This window comes from Chanos chanos, chromosome 15 (assembly GCF_902362185.1).
Source record: "Chanos chanos chromosome 15, fChaCha1.1, whole genome shotgun sequence".
NCBI lineage: Eukaryota > Metazoa > Chordata > Actinopteri > Gonorynchiformes > Chanidae > Chanos > Chanos chanos.
In genome coordinates, this window is record NC_044509.1 from 16,339,894 (window position 1) to 16,354,865 (window position 14,972).

Here is a 14,972-nt window from a genome sequence, read left to right on the forward strand (position 1 = left end):
CGTTTTTTTTCTTTTTCTATCCTGGTGGTCCATTAGACGGGGAACGCAAACACATCCACATCAGAGGGAACCTTGGCTACAGAGCAGGGTTTTCACTTTGGAGTGCGGATCTGGTATAAACAAGCTCAGGTGGTTTTTCGTTCTCTGAGACCTGATAGGGAAAGAGGAGTGGCCTTTTAACCGAAGCCGGCTGGCTTGAACTAGTTCATTCATTTGGTGGTCACAAAATCTCTACCCAGCACACACTCTGATCTAATAAATACAGAGAGAGCCACGAGAACGTCCTCTCGAAGACTGTCTCTTAAACAAAGGTAAGAATTTCCATAAGATCACTACACAACATCTATATTTGATTATTCATCTGTGTAAGTCTGGCTATGAGGAATACGGATCATTTATAATGCATTCCATGTGAACTGGTTCTCTTTTTTTTCCCCCTCTGATGTGGTAACCTTGTTTAACGGAAGAAAAGCCCGGAGCTTCACCCATGGGGACGTTAGTGCACGATAATGTCCAGGTAAAGGACCTGAGTTTTATCTCCAAGCTGACTGGGAAGATTGTCCGACTGTGTTGTATTGACACTTTTCTCCATATGAAACACTCCGTTTCAGAGATACTACGGTTCCCTGGTCCATGTTGATCGGAAGACCAGCGCCGCCTCTGTGCAGTCATCTCGTTCTATACCCCCGAGTGCCTTCAACGCTCTCCAACAGATTCATCCACACGTCTGTAAGAGGTGAACAGAGCTCCAGTTTACACTGTCACAATCCAGGCAGCATGTCTGATCAACTGACTCACCTATCTCTGAAGTTTTTCACTGACTGCTAAAACTTGCATAAGTTTATGAAACATTAAACTCCACAGACTTGCTAAAACTCCTGTTATAAAGTTATTACTATACAGCATTTTTTTTTCTTTGAAGACATACAGAGACACATAAATTTAATACATTATGAACACTTTTCACTTAATCACATATGTTGTAACTGCTGTAATATTAAGACTAGGAGTGAGAAATTCTTCACTATTTATTGTCTTGAAACATGAAACGTTTGATTGTGCATTATCAATAAAACTTCATTTCTGGGGAAAACTTCATGCAGAGTTCACATTCTACAAGTCCTGTTTTTAAAAACTGTGCTGACTATTTGCATGACACTGTGTAGACATGACAGTCTGTGTTGTCTCATTGGGCAGAGCCAGTTCTCAGGATCACATGACAGGGTTTTGGTTTTTTTTTTTTCATCTTTGGCAGATACACTGGTTGTGGTCTGGTGGTCCCAGAGAAACTCCAGGGCTGTAAGATCCTGGACCTGGGCAGCGGCTCAGGCCGAGACTGCTACATCCTCAGTAAACTGGTCGGGAGGACGGGACACGTCATTGGCGTGGACATGACCCCCGAACTGGTACGGCATCACAGGACAGCATTCAGCTTCAGGCTGATTTGACAAAGAAAACACCTAAGGTCTCTTTTGAGGTGGATTTGTCTTGTCACCCACTGTGCATTTACACAGATGTATTTACCCTCTCGCTCCCCCTCTCAGATACTGGCTTCCCGTAAATATATACGATACCATCAGGAGAAGTTTGGATATGAAAAACCCAACACCATTTTCGTCCAAGGGTACATGGAGAGGCTGGATGAAATCGGAATAAAGAAGGAGTCCTTAGACATCTTAGTGTGAGTCTCATGAGCGTGTCACAGACAGTCGCTGAGTGAGACAGATTTGCCTTTAATGGGGAAACGGTGACAGGGCCTTGTCCTTGACATGCTGATGTCATCCTCTCTTTTCCACAGATCTAACTGTGCTCTGTGTTTGTGTCCAGACAAAAGAGCTGTGCTCAAAGAGGCCTTTAGAGTTCTCAAGGTAACCTTCAGACGCAGCTTCACATTTATTCACCATTTGTCAAGAAGACCAACAAACAATGCGCACGCGCACGCGCACACACACACACACACGTAGGCACACACACACAAAGAAAAAACCCTCATGGTATCCATTCTGCCGCTGCAAACATACATGGCTTTACTCACAATACACTTTTATACATTTACATTGTGCTACATAACAAATGTTATGCAACTGTTCAGCTTGTGATGACAGTAAATACTATACCGCCACCTGCTGGTGTCTTCAGAAACCTCACTCTCAATAATGCATGTAAGATGTAACAATTGATACAAGTTAAAGTAAGACAAGAAGTGTAGATAACTGAGAATTTTTCAAGATTTTTAAGATTCAAGATTTTCCAAAATCTTTTTTTTTTTTTTAAATATTTTGTGTATTTCCAGACACCAAAATAACTGTGACATAATAACACAAACTGACAGCTCCAATGGTTTAATTTTATAAATGTTATAATGTAATATTATATAATAGTAAATAATATTTGTGGTTTCATGTAGGATGGAGGAGAATTTTATCTCAGTGACATATACTCCAGTGTTGCAGTTCCTGAAACTCTACGACACGATGCAGTTCTCTGGGGTGAGATGTTACTGTCTGAATCACAGGCACATCGAACATGTTTTGTCCGAAATGAATAACAAACTACTGAATTATGCTCAACATTAAGCTCTCTATTATGAGCAGAACTTTCATGAAGGTTTTGTGAGAACTACAAAGTGAGACCTATGATTTTGTAACAGGCGAGGGGATGAGTGGCGCCCTCTACTGGCGAGACCTCATCAGCCTTGTGAAAGAAGTGGGATTCAGTACGCCTTACCTGGTCACTGCAAACCGCATTGTGGTTCACAACAGTGAGCTCCAGAGAAAAGCAAGTAAGGATCAGAGAAACATTGAAGATATGCATATAATCAGTCCACATTACATAACTGTCTCAGAGATTGAGACAGTACTCTGTGAAGGTTTGTTCAGTAGCCCGCCATCTTAAATCTTTTAAAAGTTATACTTAAAACAAAATTCAGTAAACCATCTACAGGACACTACATCAAAGTCAGTGTTATATGTATATCTCTTTTGTTTGTTTGTTTGTTTGTTTTGTATTTGACAGATGGTATTTCATATGTCTCTGCAACATATCGACTCTTCAAACTGCCCAGTAACAGAATTCGCAGGAGTGCGGTCGTGGTCTATAAGGGAACAGTGCCTGACCATCCCGATCACCTCAACTTCGACGCGCTGCATTCATTTGAGGTTTTTGTCTGATTCTCCACACTAACATTTCACACAATGATGGCTATTTCACATTTACCACTGAATAAAAAAATTCACAGTAGTATACACGGCATGAGGTGTGACAGCAAAAGGTCTGGAAAAAAAAAAGGGTTTGAAAATGTTTTCACTGGAGAGTATATTCATTGCGTCTGCGTATCGGGCCTGACACTCGTGTGTGTGTGTGTGTGTGTGTGTGTGTGTGTGTCCCTGGCAGACAGACGTAGAGGTCACTGTCGATGCTGAGATGGCCTCAGTGCTCCGGAGCTGTCGTTTCTCCAACGATTTCAGCATTCAGGACACAGACACGCCTGTCCCACGTCAGCACTGCACCTCAGTGAGTGATTTACACATGACCCATAACTGCTCCCTGTTTTCCTCACAATATACCGTATACAATATCATATTTAGAAAGCGCGCGCACACACACACACACACACACACAGAAATATGCTTGTTTATGTTGTGTTGGAGAGTACATCATTTGCTTCATTCACACATTACACAAAATGTACCATTAAAAAGCGTCTTGATACAAATGTGACCCTCCTCCCACTCAGAAGGTCACAGCCCAACTTTGAACAGACAGTTTATTAGCATTGTGTCTGCCCACTTCACATCTCAAAACACATACCTGTCAAAATATGCTCTCTTCCTCTCTTTGTCTCTCTCAAGTCATGTCAAGTCATGCCAAGTCATGTCACGTGACTTTTTTTGCCATCCCAACCATATACTGTTATGCAGCAGAAGGAAATATGATCCCCCCTGTACTGCAGTGCAATGTACGGCAAAAGCAGACAGATAACATACAACAACAACAACAACAACTGCAGCTTATAGTGCAAGTGAAAGAGAGGCCGTGCAGAGACTGGTTAACACATTATGCCAAAGGACATGGCAAGTTTAGCACAACACAATACAGACAACACAGTAACTACAGTGCAATAAATGCAAAGGACAGAGTTAGGTGAGTGAAAAAGGAGTACTGATAAAATGCACATGGTAAAGGTACACGCACAATAAATAATTAGTACATATACAGGACAGCATGAATGAATACCCAGTGAGTGACTGTAGAGCCATGTAGACCATGCAAGGCTCTCTTTCTCTCTCTCTCTCTCTCTCTCTCTCTCTCTCACACACACACACACACACACACTCATTCATCTGCCCCCCCTCTCTCTCTTTAACAGCATTGTCACCTCAACCCTTTCCTGCTTGCTGACCGATTTCTCAAGAAAGATGTTCCCAAGACCTGTGAGGAAAGACGACCCTTAAATTCAATCATTTGAGTCGATGACGGGAGCGGTAGAATGTGGCAATCTTCATCTTTAAAATTATTTTTCATTTTCAAGTTGTGCAGTCATTGACAATAATTTTGCGTGCTATACAATCATTTTTCACCCGCCTTCAAAGAACAATTACACCTCTGACAAATCTCTCCTTCTACCATTTTACGAACCTGTGCTTATGCTGTTTGTATTCAATACATTTGTGGGGACAAATAAATAAGTCAAATAAAACACAGCAGCCAATTACAGATTTCAAAGTGCACGTCTTCTTTGTAATGAACATATTGGATATGCAAGAGCAATGTCACCTAGGATGCAACGTGGTCCAGCTAACTAAATAAACTGACACGATATTATGTCACTAATTGTGGCTTGCTGCACCACAGCGTCATAACACATCTCATAGCTTTCAACGAGTTTGGTAGCTGGCGGCTCATCATTTCATAGAAACTCGGGTGGTTTCAGCTTCGTACTACGTATTAACTAATAGTGGCAATGCCTATATATGACCAACCAAAACAAATCAATAAACAAATCAACTCTGGTGATGGCACTCTCCCTTAACTGAGGTATGACGTAAGTGTAACTTAACAAGACTCGACTAATGGAACGAGGAGAGAGTCACTGAGGCTGTGTTTTTCTCCCATGCCTGCACTTCCCATGGCGCCCGCCACTGCGCTGAATAGTAGGGGGACATCTTAACTATTATTTTATTTCCGTTGATTTTGCTACGTATTTTATCCTTAGTTAGAATTTACTTTGTTTCGATTTCAACCGGCCATGACCGTGGAGCAGAATGTCCTCCAGCAGCATTCTCAGAAGGTAAACCGCTGTTTGCTGCGAATGTTTTGCTTTCTGCGTCAAAACATGCTAGCTTAGCTCAGGGGGAAAGTTAGCTTGTTAGCCGTGATGTGTCCGAAGAAGTTGTTGGAGAGTGAGAGCCTCCGTGGAGTTTCATATTTCATAAATGCCGTACCAGTGCTGTTACCTAATCACTGACGTTAGCTTTGCTTTTAGAATATCGAAGCGAGCAGAAATTATGTGCTGTTCAATTTATCTTGCTGTTAGCTAGCTTATGAAGCTAACCTAGGTTCTGCTAGCTAACTAGCTTAGCGTTCATATAGCTTGGACGTTAACAACTAGCAGTAGCTAACCCTAGATTAAGATGACACGCCTAGAAACAGTCCGGCTAGTGTAACATTTGGATAACTGTCATGTTTCAATAACTTAGCTCATTTGCTACTTTGCCAACTTCAGTGATTCAGTGCCTAGAATAACTTAAACGCTAACTGTTCTGTTATTCGGTTTGCTTACATTTGCCTCAGAATAAACATTTGTCTTCCAATGAGTCTGAAGTGACCATAAATAATACCGCGTCCTTACGTAACTTAGAACTTTCCAAATGTACGGTTAACATCTGAATGCAGAACAGTCCAACCTGCCTCCGTTACCTGCTAATGCTAGATCAGTGAGATACCTGAACTAGCGAGGTAACGGTATCTTGGCACCTAACGCTTCTGACTAGCCAGCTGCCACTGCCATGTATCCATATACAGAGGCAAACGTTAGTCATACTGTCCTAATCACGTCATTTGACTTTAGAAAGCAGAAGTGCTGTGCAGATAATTTCAGTCCTATTTCATCGTTTGTAGACTGCGGACAACGGGTCTGATGCATTTAATGGGTGAAGTTTGAGGGTGTTGTGACATTTAGCTGAAGTGAGCTAGTTGCTAACTAAAAGCTCGTGTAAGCTCCTCGCGAATTGTAGATTAAGTAAAATACATACAAAGGCAGTTATGAGATCGTTCATTGAGCTCGGTCGTGTTGTTTACAAAGTGAGCATGTGCAGCTAGTCATTTCTGTTGATCTCCGCGTCTGAGAGGCTGACTACTGAAACAGTGAACTACCTCAACTTTCGCAGGTTCTGTTATGACAAGTAGGATAGCTTGCAAGCTAGGTACCTTAATGATAGCAGGCTAACAAGTGACAGCGTAAAGGAGGTATGAAGGTGTTGCAGTACATGGCTTTGCGGCAAGTGTTTGTTGCTTAACTAAGTTAGAATGACATTCCTAATCCATGCATAGAGACGTAATGTTCAGATAGTTGCATATGTTCATAGGTAAAAATGGTCACAAGGTTAGTGCTCCCTATTCGTCCACTCTGTGCCGCCCTCCACTAGGTGCATAATTTGGCAAAATGCCTGTGGCCGTTCGCCTATCAAATTGCTGTTGTGAAATGTTTGTTTACATGTTAGCTGAGCATTTAGCCAAACCGATGGAATGGCTTTTAGGCTGTCGGATTGTAACAGTATGTTAACGTATGTCTATACTTTAGAGTGTTTGAGGACGGGCTTGCTGTCATTCCCGTGTTTCACATAGCTGTCTCATTTGCATGTCACCCATGTGGGGTTAAACGTGAAGTAGGACAGATATTCTATATATTGTAAAAGTTTCAGTGATCGCCATATTATCAGAACGAAGTCGTCCCGTCATAGGCACGATGAACGTGGTTTAACTGTAGTCACCATTTCTGATGAGGTCGTTTTTTGTTTTTTTTTTTACCTCAGGTCACGTAACAGAATGCGTGTTGACACATTCTGCCCTCAGAAAGGATCCAGACCTCCCACACCAATCTCTATACTACTAAATATGCCTTTAGAGGAGGGTAGGGTAATAAGGAGGTGTCCAGTGGACTTTAAAAAGGAAGGGAGGAGAGTCAGCATTGGTTGCAAAACCACTTGCTCAACCCTTAGTAATTAGTTACGTAAATAAGTGAACTGGAGGGACAGGCTTAAAGCGGAGGAGGTTTGTGTTGTGGCTGTAAGCCTGGGCAGCTAGGTGCAGCACTGCTGCTGATGAGTAGGCTGTGCTAAAATAGTGCTCTAGTGTAGTCATCATGTTGAAGTCCAGTATGTAGGCTAAAGGTTTCACTCCAGATCTATGCAAAGCAATGAGCTGTCCCAAGTGCCTGTGACTGCCTAGCTTATATTAGAGGATGAAACGACTGGATAAACAGTTGTGTCTGAATGCAGACGATGTTGAGCTGATGGGTGCCATTGGACACTATGAAGTGACACTAACTCCTAGACACAGTCTAGGGAAAAGAAATAAAACAGTGAATGATCTTAGCTGCCCTTGCAGTAAATTCAGTGGCACTGAACCATCATTTAAAAAAGGGAGAGAGATCTGACTGACTCTCTCTCTCTCAGGAGCTGTCCTGTAGCAGGCCACTCTTTTGAACCTGTTCACACTGACTGATAAGAAGAGACAGCCGGGGTTAACTATCAGACATTCAGAACATACTTTTCGATAAAGGAGACTCTGTCTCGCTTTCCAAACCGCAGTCTGTTTGTTAGGCATCTGACCCATCACCCTTTGGCAAAGTTCTCCCATTTCCCAGGTCTTGCGCCATAAAGAAGAACTGAAAGCCCAGATGGATAGGCCAGCGAGAGCTTAGGCCTAAATCCGCAGACTGTCGCTACTGATCCACACAATATGCTTATATAAGGAAGATTCCAGTCTGGGAAGGAGAGCCTCTGTTTGTATGGGTTCACTTGGCTCGCTGCGTGTTGAGTAATTGCACAGTCAGACAGCTCTGTCTTGTACAAACACAACACGGGCCACACCAGGGCTAAAAACACTGCTGTTGGGTTATTTATGGGGCTGTTACTCTAACATAGTGTTGGTTCCACTCTCTCGTTCTCTTTCTCTTTGTCTCTCTCTCTCGCTCTCTCTCTCTCTCATATGTCTTGGTGGAGCAGAGGTGGTACACCAGTCACTAAAGGGAAAGTGCAGGGAGTTTTAAAAAAAAAAAAAAAACTTGACTTCTTGACATGAAGCATTCCCAGACACTGTGTGTGAAGTGGCCGTCGGTGAAGCCAGGAGAACTAGTGTAGTGTCTTACCCCGACAGTCACAGTCACATTATTAATGTAAAATTGCTGAGTATGTTTTGCTGACACATGGGAGGTCTTACTGGTGGGCGCTCTGGCTGTGAGTTCTCACTGAAGCCCCTGTGCTGTGGATGAAAGCACTGCCAGACATGAGCAGTGAGCTGCGTTCTGGCCTGTGGTCAGACCTGGGCCCTGTGCTGGCCTGTGGTCAGACCTGGGCCCTGTGCTGGCCTGTGGTCTGGCCTGGGCCCTGTGCTGGCCTGCGGTCTGGCCTGGGCCCTGTGCTGGCCTGTGATCAGACCTGGGCCCTGTGCTGGCCTGTGATCAGACCTGGGCCCTGTGCTGGCCTGTGATCAGACCTGGGCCCTGTGCTGGCCTGTGATCAGACCTGGGCCCTGTGCTGGCCTGTGATCAGACCTGGGCCCTGTGCTGGTAGGGAGGCAGTATTAGTGGGAGGTTATGAAGAGTGGGCTGCGTGTGTGTCTGTCTGTCTGTCTGTGTGTGTGTGTAGTGGTTTTATTATTATTGTAATGATATACGGTACATAGTAGGCCGGTTGCACAGGAACAACCAAATAAGACCGTTAGACCCTGAGCTGCGGCCCGTGTCACCGGAGCCAAAGCATCCTTATATGGATTACATGAGCCTACTCTGTATATGTGTGTGTGTGTGTGTATGTGTGTGATTTGACAGAAGTATTCTCTGTTTGCTGTAACTTTTCAGTCAAGTTCAGAGTGAAGGTGAGCAATGAGTAAATGTTTTGCAGGTTAGTGTGGGATCCCAGGTTTCTGGTTGGATAATGAGCATTCACTCAGCAACATTTGATAAAAACCTTTTTTTTCCCAGCTGTTTGTCAGTTGATGTATCAAAATTAATGTCATGATTAATATAATAGCCCTTCCCTGTATGTGGTCAACTGGTTAAACCCATCATGTTTTTCTCTCTCTCTCTCCCTCTCTCTCTCTCTCTCTAGCACCAGCAGACACTACTGAACCAGTTGAGAGAAGTAACTGGAACCACTGATGTCCAGCTGTTACAGCAGGCCCTACAGGTCTGTTTGTTAAAAAAAAAAAAAAAAGCTCCGTCCACATCATCCATTCCCCTCAGTCATCTCTCTGACAACCTGAGATAATAATGACTTTTGGCACATTGCTATGTAAAACATACCTCTGCTTTTTTCTGTCGAGAAAAAAGAAAAGAAAAGAAAGTGGCCAGTTGCTGAGACCTGTTTTTGGCTGTTTTTGGTCTTGATCAGGTCAGCAATGGTGACCTAGCGGAGGCGGTGGCCTTTCTGACGGAGAAGAACACCAAGGTCCCTCAGCAGGAGGAGGCCACGTATTACCAGACCGCCCAGATGGGGAACGACAGATACATCAGCGTGGGAAGTCAGGCTGACACCAGTACGGGTTTCAGTCCTCTCTTGGTTTCTGTGTGATTAAAACCGCCCTGTCCTGCGGAGGGTTCGGCTTCTGTGGTCTTCTGACGAGAAGGGCTTTGAAATGCGTCTCATGCTGAAGCAGGGCTTAGACAAGATCAAACGCATGAGATCCTTGAAAACCTGGCTTGGGTGAAAGAAGTATTTAAAGTATGTGAATGACGGGGCCCTTTCCCTCACACTGCTCCTCCCCCCAGTGTCCCTCTCTACTACAGGGAGTAAAATGCTCATAGGCCGGAGTGTGTGTTTACACAACAAACAAACAAACATCACATGAATTTCTAAAGAGTCTCCATCAAAACTATCGTTTCTCCTTTTCACGTAGAGAACGAGCTCTGAGGGAGAGGATGCACCCAGGACGGTTTTGAAAGGGTTCTGTCATTCAAATACTTTCACAAAGGAGTAAAAAAAAAAAAGTCTCATTCTGTCGCTTCCTTCCATGTCCTGAGCTCGTTTGTGATGTCAGAGGACTGCTGTTTTTGGTTCCCGTTCTGGAGGGTTGTAGCGGTGATTTATTAGGGCCAGTGTCTGAATTACAGTGTTTAAGTTACACTTGAGCACTGCTGGCCTAGCCAAACTGTCGTATCTTTCAACATTGGGGACCACTTGAGACAGCCAGATCCTTAAATGACCTTTGCGACACAGCGCAGGAAAGGCTCGTTCTCCACCCTGCACTGTTACGTGTGATAAAAATCACAAACCAAACAGAGCCTCTCCTGTTAACCGTGAGTTCGTCGTGTGGCGCTCGGTGAGAAACGCTTTTTGTGAAAGGTGCACGTGAGACGGAGAAGTGGCCTGTTTGACTTTCGGTGGTTTTCTCTGTATGATGAATAGAGCTGATTCTGCGCCGGTGATAGTGTGTGTGTGTGTGTGTGTGTGATGAAAAGTGAGTTTGCCTGGTGTTTCAGACGTGATCGATCTGACAGGAGACGACAAGGATGACCTTCAGAGAGCCATCGCCCTCAGCCTGGAGGAGTCCAACAGGGCCTTCCGCGAGACCGGCATCACCGACGAGGAACAGGCCATCAGCAGGTGACCTGTCCGCAGCTAACCCACACGCACTGCATTCTGGGAATTATTTGTCATTCTCTGATGCTTCGCTCTCGCGAGGCAATCATGTTTGTTTCACTAAAGCGTTGTTTAACCTCTTAACGTTTGATGACAGTATGGTAGTGATTGCTAGAAAACCACGAAAATTTGGTATGTTGATATGCCCCCTCTGAAACAGGGTTTTGGAAGCGAGCATCGCGGAGAATAAGGCGAGTCTGATACGGACCCATACGGAAGTGTGGAGCGATTCGCCGAATCCCTACGACAGGAAGAGGCAGGACAACTGTCCGGTCGGCCTGAAGAACGTGGGAAACACGTGCTGGTTCAGCGCCGTCATCCAGGTGAATATTCCCCCTCCCATCTCTCACTTTCATGAGAAAACAGACAGACAGACAGACCTGCTCATTCACTGTGTAGTCACACACTGCTAATTTACCATTGGACGCCAGTTCGTTGGGCACCAGTGATTCTGGTCTGTAGTCTATAGGCCCATATGGCCTGCCAGCCCTGTCAGCCGTTCATGTGACAAGCTTGCAGAATGAAAACAAACAAACAAACCCAGAACATATGAGAGTCAAGCTGTCGTTTGAGGCATCGGTATATTACTGTCTGTTCTGATTGTTGGTCGTGTGACACGGCTGTCAGTAGAACATGACCCAGGTTCAGATATGTAAGGATAACAGGATATGGTGTCACATGCTGTTTGACACCCCCTCCACGCGCTCTGTAACTGGACCCCTCAGCGTTGCACAGCACACGTCAGAGCCACAGTCTGTTCCTGACAAAACCCTGCATTGTGAGGACCTGCGTAAGAAATGGGGTTCACTCTCTCATTCGTTTGTATGATGGTATCTGAACACGAACTGTAAATTTATGGACCTGAAAACAATTTATTACAAACTCCCAGTAACCTCAGTACCTATAGCAGCCCAGGAACACAGCCAACAATGACTTAAAAAAGTGACGCTGACAGAATTGGAATTAATTACGCAGTAAGCCCAAAAATCACTCCGGTGTGCACACGAAAGGTTTTAATGACATCTTCTGTAAGTGGTCCATGTTTGTGTTATGATGTCTTTATGGCGTTTTGCTCTGCTGTGTGTTTTCAGTCTCTGTTCAACCTGCTGGAGTTTCAGAGACTGGTTCTACACTACTCTCCTCCTGCACGGGTACAGGACCTGCCCCGCAATCAAAAGGTCAGCACACACACACACACACACACACACATTAACACAGATACGCACACACACACACAAACATATATATGTGTGCGTATATGTGTATATACACGCACACACACACACACGTATATATGTACACACACACACATACGTCAGTCAGTGGCAAACACTCTGTGATGGCAGGCTGAGGAATACCACTGGAGTTCTGCCATAAGTCCTGACACCTCACACACACACACACACACACACACACACAGTCTTATCCCATAGGATTGACCTTTTGAAAACCTGCAGTAGTGCTGCTGCAGCTCTATACTGCATGGTTTTATGTTTATCCTGTGTTGGAGACCACTGGTTCAGGCTCTGCCTGACTGACCCCATGCTTTGGACACGTGACCCAGGGGGAGTGGTTTTTGTCAGAGGGTTTGTGTTCTGTGGCCTTGACATTCGCCCGCCGTTACCACAGAGTTCTCCTTCGGAGTCTGTGCGCTCGGCCGATTTGAGCGTGTATCTGACCGCAGCTTTGAGCTTGGCAGGCCGGCAGCCGTCACAGTGTTTCGTTTTTTTTCCCTCCATCCTTCTCTTCCTCTCTCTCTCTCTCTCTTCCCCTCTCTCTCTCTCTCTCTCTGGCTGTGGAGCTCTTCACAGGCCCAGCACACAGCTGTTAATCTTAGCTTAAGCCTCTGCCATCACTGTAGGACCACTGAGCCGCGGGCTCCGGTTTGCCCTCTCGTTTCTCGGCCAGCAGAAAAGCACCAGCAGGGGAAATTCTTTCACCTGTTATCTATATGAGCAGTCCCCTGAGAGGAGAAAAGAACCCAGTTTATCATTTTTTTTCTCTCTTTCTTGACTTTCTCGAAGCGTGCGGCTTTCTGCTATTGGTCAAGACCCAGCCACACAGCTTTCTCATTCGCTCTCCTGCCTTCACCACATACTGTCCACTGTTCTGTGAAAAACAACTTAAAATACAGCCCATATGTATCTTAGGAGATATAAGTCATGTTCATCATCTCTCTCTTTCTCTCTCTGTCTCTGTCTCTCTGTTTCTGTGTGCCTGTGTAGGAGCACAGGAACCTGCCTTTCATGCAGGAGTTAAGGAATCTCTTCTCGTTGATGGTGGGATCCAAGCGAAAGTACGTGGACCCTTCCAGAGCCGTGGAGATCCTGAAGGATGCCTTTAAGTCCTCTGAATCTCAGCAGGTAAGCCTCTCCACCTTGCCCTTTGACCTTGGCTTTGTGTAGACAGCTCAGCACAGAGTCAGGACAGGAGAGCACCCTCAACCCTGTCACACATGACCAAACCGTCTCAGACCTCAAATCTGTCCGTAACGTTAATCCCAGCCCACCAGGGTCGTCAAAAATATCGACATAATCTGTCACTTAATGCTAATTAGCAGTTTTAACATCTGTAGGAATTGTCCAAGCTTATTAAGTAGGCTTATGGCAAGTTTCTGGACTCAGTATATGAAAAACATATGAAAAAAGACTTTGTGAAGGTCACGCGTGCGTGTCATTGCCCTCAAGTGTGTGTGTGTGCATGTGTGTGTGTCTGTGTGTGTGTGTGTGTCTGCTTGCTTCTGTGTCTGTCTGCAACCACTTAGCTCCATCTTAACCTTGTGGTGGCTTTGAAAGTAATTGTTGTGGTTTTGCTTTGAACAGCAGGATGTTAGTGAGTTTACTCATAAACTCCTGGACTGGCTGGAGGACGCGTTCCAGATGAAAGCAGAAGAGGAGAGGTAATCCCTCACTCCGACCCCCCTCTCTCTCTCTCTCTCTCTCTCTCTCTCTCTCTCTCTCTCTCTCTCTCTCCCTCTCCTTCTTTCTCTCTCTCTCTCCCCCTCTCCCTCTCCTTCTCTCTCTCTCTCTCTCTCTCTCCCCCTCTCCCTCTCCTTCTCTCTCTCTCTCTCTCTCTCTCTCTCTCTCTCTCCCCCTCTCCCTCTCTCTCTCTTCCCCCCCCCCCCCCCCCCATCTGCTTTTTTTGCCCTCTCTGAAGAGATGTTCCACGACTGTTTGGAAGAGTATCTATCCTCACTTCTGTGCATTGCACTGTTAAAGTCACCCATGTTAGATTGGCCTGTTAGTTCTCTCGGACCCACCAGTCAGAGCAACCAACTTACAGATGTAGCAGCTGTAGCAGATTCATTGTCTGGGTCCTGTCATGAGAAATATGGTCTGTTTTATGACATTTATTTAAATGTCACAGCCAATAGGCGGGGAGGACTCTTCTTAGACCTGTGTATGGTTTTTGTTCTGAGAGGACAAGCAGGAGTCAGTGTGTGTGTGTGTGTTTGTGTTGTCCTCTCCCCTGCAGGGAGGGAGAGAAGACGAAAAACCCAATGGTGGAGCTCTTCTACGGGCGCTTCCTGGCCGTGGGGGTTCTGGAAGGTGAGTCAGGGTCATTTGGGCTTAGTCATCCTCTAGCTCCGCCCCCTCTACGGAAAGGTGACCTTGTGTTAATAAGATCCGGCGGACGGGTGCCGGCATTGATCCGGAGTCTGATTGACATTCCTGTCGTCAAGCCTGATCCGGCCAGCGCTAAACAGCAAACATTGATGTGACAGTAGTTAATTCAGTGTATGGACCTCCTTTGTGTGCCCGGTTTACCCATGAGCAAAGTGTACTGGTCCCAGTTGTAGACCCTGGCCTGATCCCAACAAAACAAAACAAACAAACACACAAATAAACAAGTGAAGAGGTATAGGGTCAGGAACAATGTTCAGTTTCTGTGCCTGATCAGTTTCCAAAGCATGTTTCACATGATGCATGTCAAATGAAACTAGGCTAATGGGATTGTGTGTGTGTGTGTGTGTGTGTATTTGTGTCCACAGGAAAGAAGTTTGAGAACACAGAGATGTTTGGGCAGTACCCTCTGCAGGTGAATGGTTTTAAGGATCTGCACGAGTGCTTGGAGGCAGCCATGGTGGAGGGAGAGATCGAATCTCTACAC

General features: G+C 45.2%; 2 protein-coding genes across 4 annotated transcripts in view; both read left to right on the top strand.

The window, feature by feature from the left end:
- Nucleotides 1–246: 246 nt before the first annotated feature.
- On the top strand, nucleotides 247–4,689 carry LOC115828710 (arsenite methyltransferase). Its single transcript, XM_030792786.1, has 11 exons — nucleotides 247–311; nucleotides 468–517; nucleotides 612–736; nucleotides 1,256–1,406; nucleotides 1,545–1,681; nucleotides 1,799–1,868; nucleotides 2,408–2,489; nucleotides 2,651–2,782; nucleotides 3,016–3,158; nucleotides 3,394–3,513; nucleotides 4,370–4,689. Exons 2-11 carry the CDS (start codon nucleotides 488–490, stop codon nucleotides 4,466–4,468), a joined length of 1,089 nt encoding a protein of 362 aa, XP_030648646.1. The 5' UTR covers nucleotides 247–311; nucleotides 468–487; the 3' UTR covers nucleotides 4,469–4,689.
- Nucleotides 4,690–5,192: 503 nt separating this feature from the next.
- Nucleotides 5,193–14,972, top strand: part of usp25 (ubiquitin specific peptidase 25) — a 28,070-nt gene continuing 18,290 nt past the window's right edge. For all 3 annotated transcript variants that reach the window (XM_030792423.1, XM_030792424.1, XM_030792425.1), the window contains exons 1-10: nucleotides 5,193–5,290; nucleotides 9,333–9,410; nucleotides 9,615–9,759; nucleotides 10,703–10,826; nucleotides 11,023–11,185; nucleotides 11,954–12,040; nucleotides 13,088–13,225; nucleotides 13,685–13,761; nucleotides 14,337–14,410; nucleotides 14,854–14,972. The exon at nucleotides 14,854–14,972 is cut by the window's right edge and continues 33 nt beyond it. In XM_030792423.1, coding sequence (XP_030648283.1) covers nucleotides 5,249–5,290; nucleotides 9,333–9,410; nucleotides 9,615–9,759; nucleotides 10,703–10,826; nucleotides 11,023–11,185; nucleotides 11,954–12,040; nucleotides 13,088–13,225; nucleotides 13,685–13,761; nucleotides 14,337–14,410; nucleotides 14,854–14,972 — 1,047 coding nt within the window. In that variant the 5' untranslated portion in view covers nucleotides 5,193–5,248. The remainder of the gene's footprint in view (nucleotides 5,291–9,332; nucleotides 9,411–9,614; nucleotides 9,760–10,702; nucleotides 10,827–11,022; nucleotides 11,186–11,953; nucleotides 12,041–13,087; nucleotides 13,226–13,684; nucleotides 13,762–14,336; nucleotides 14,411–14,853) is intronic.

Excerpts from the sequence above, each read along its gene's own strand:
- LOC115828710 (XM_030792786.1), top strand. The coding sequence starts at position 488 with ATGGGGACGTTAGTGCACGATAATGTCCAG. Across the intron at positions 2,490-2,650 it reads ACACGATGCAGTTCTCTGGG|GCGAGGGGATGAGTGGCGCC; the intron begins GTGAGATGTTAC and ends ATTTTGTAACAG. Across the intron at positions 3,159-3,393 it reads ACGCGCTGCATTCATTTGAG|ACAGACGTAGAGGTCACTGT; the intron begins GTTTTTGTCTGA and ends TGTCCCTGGCAG.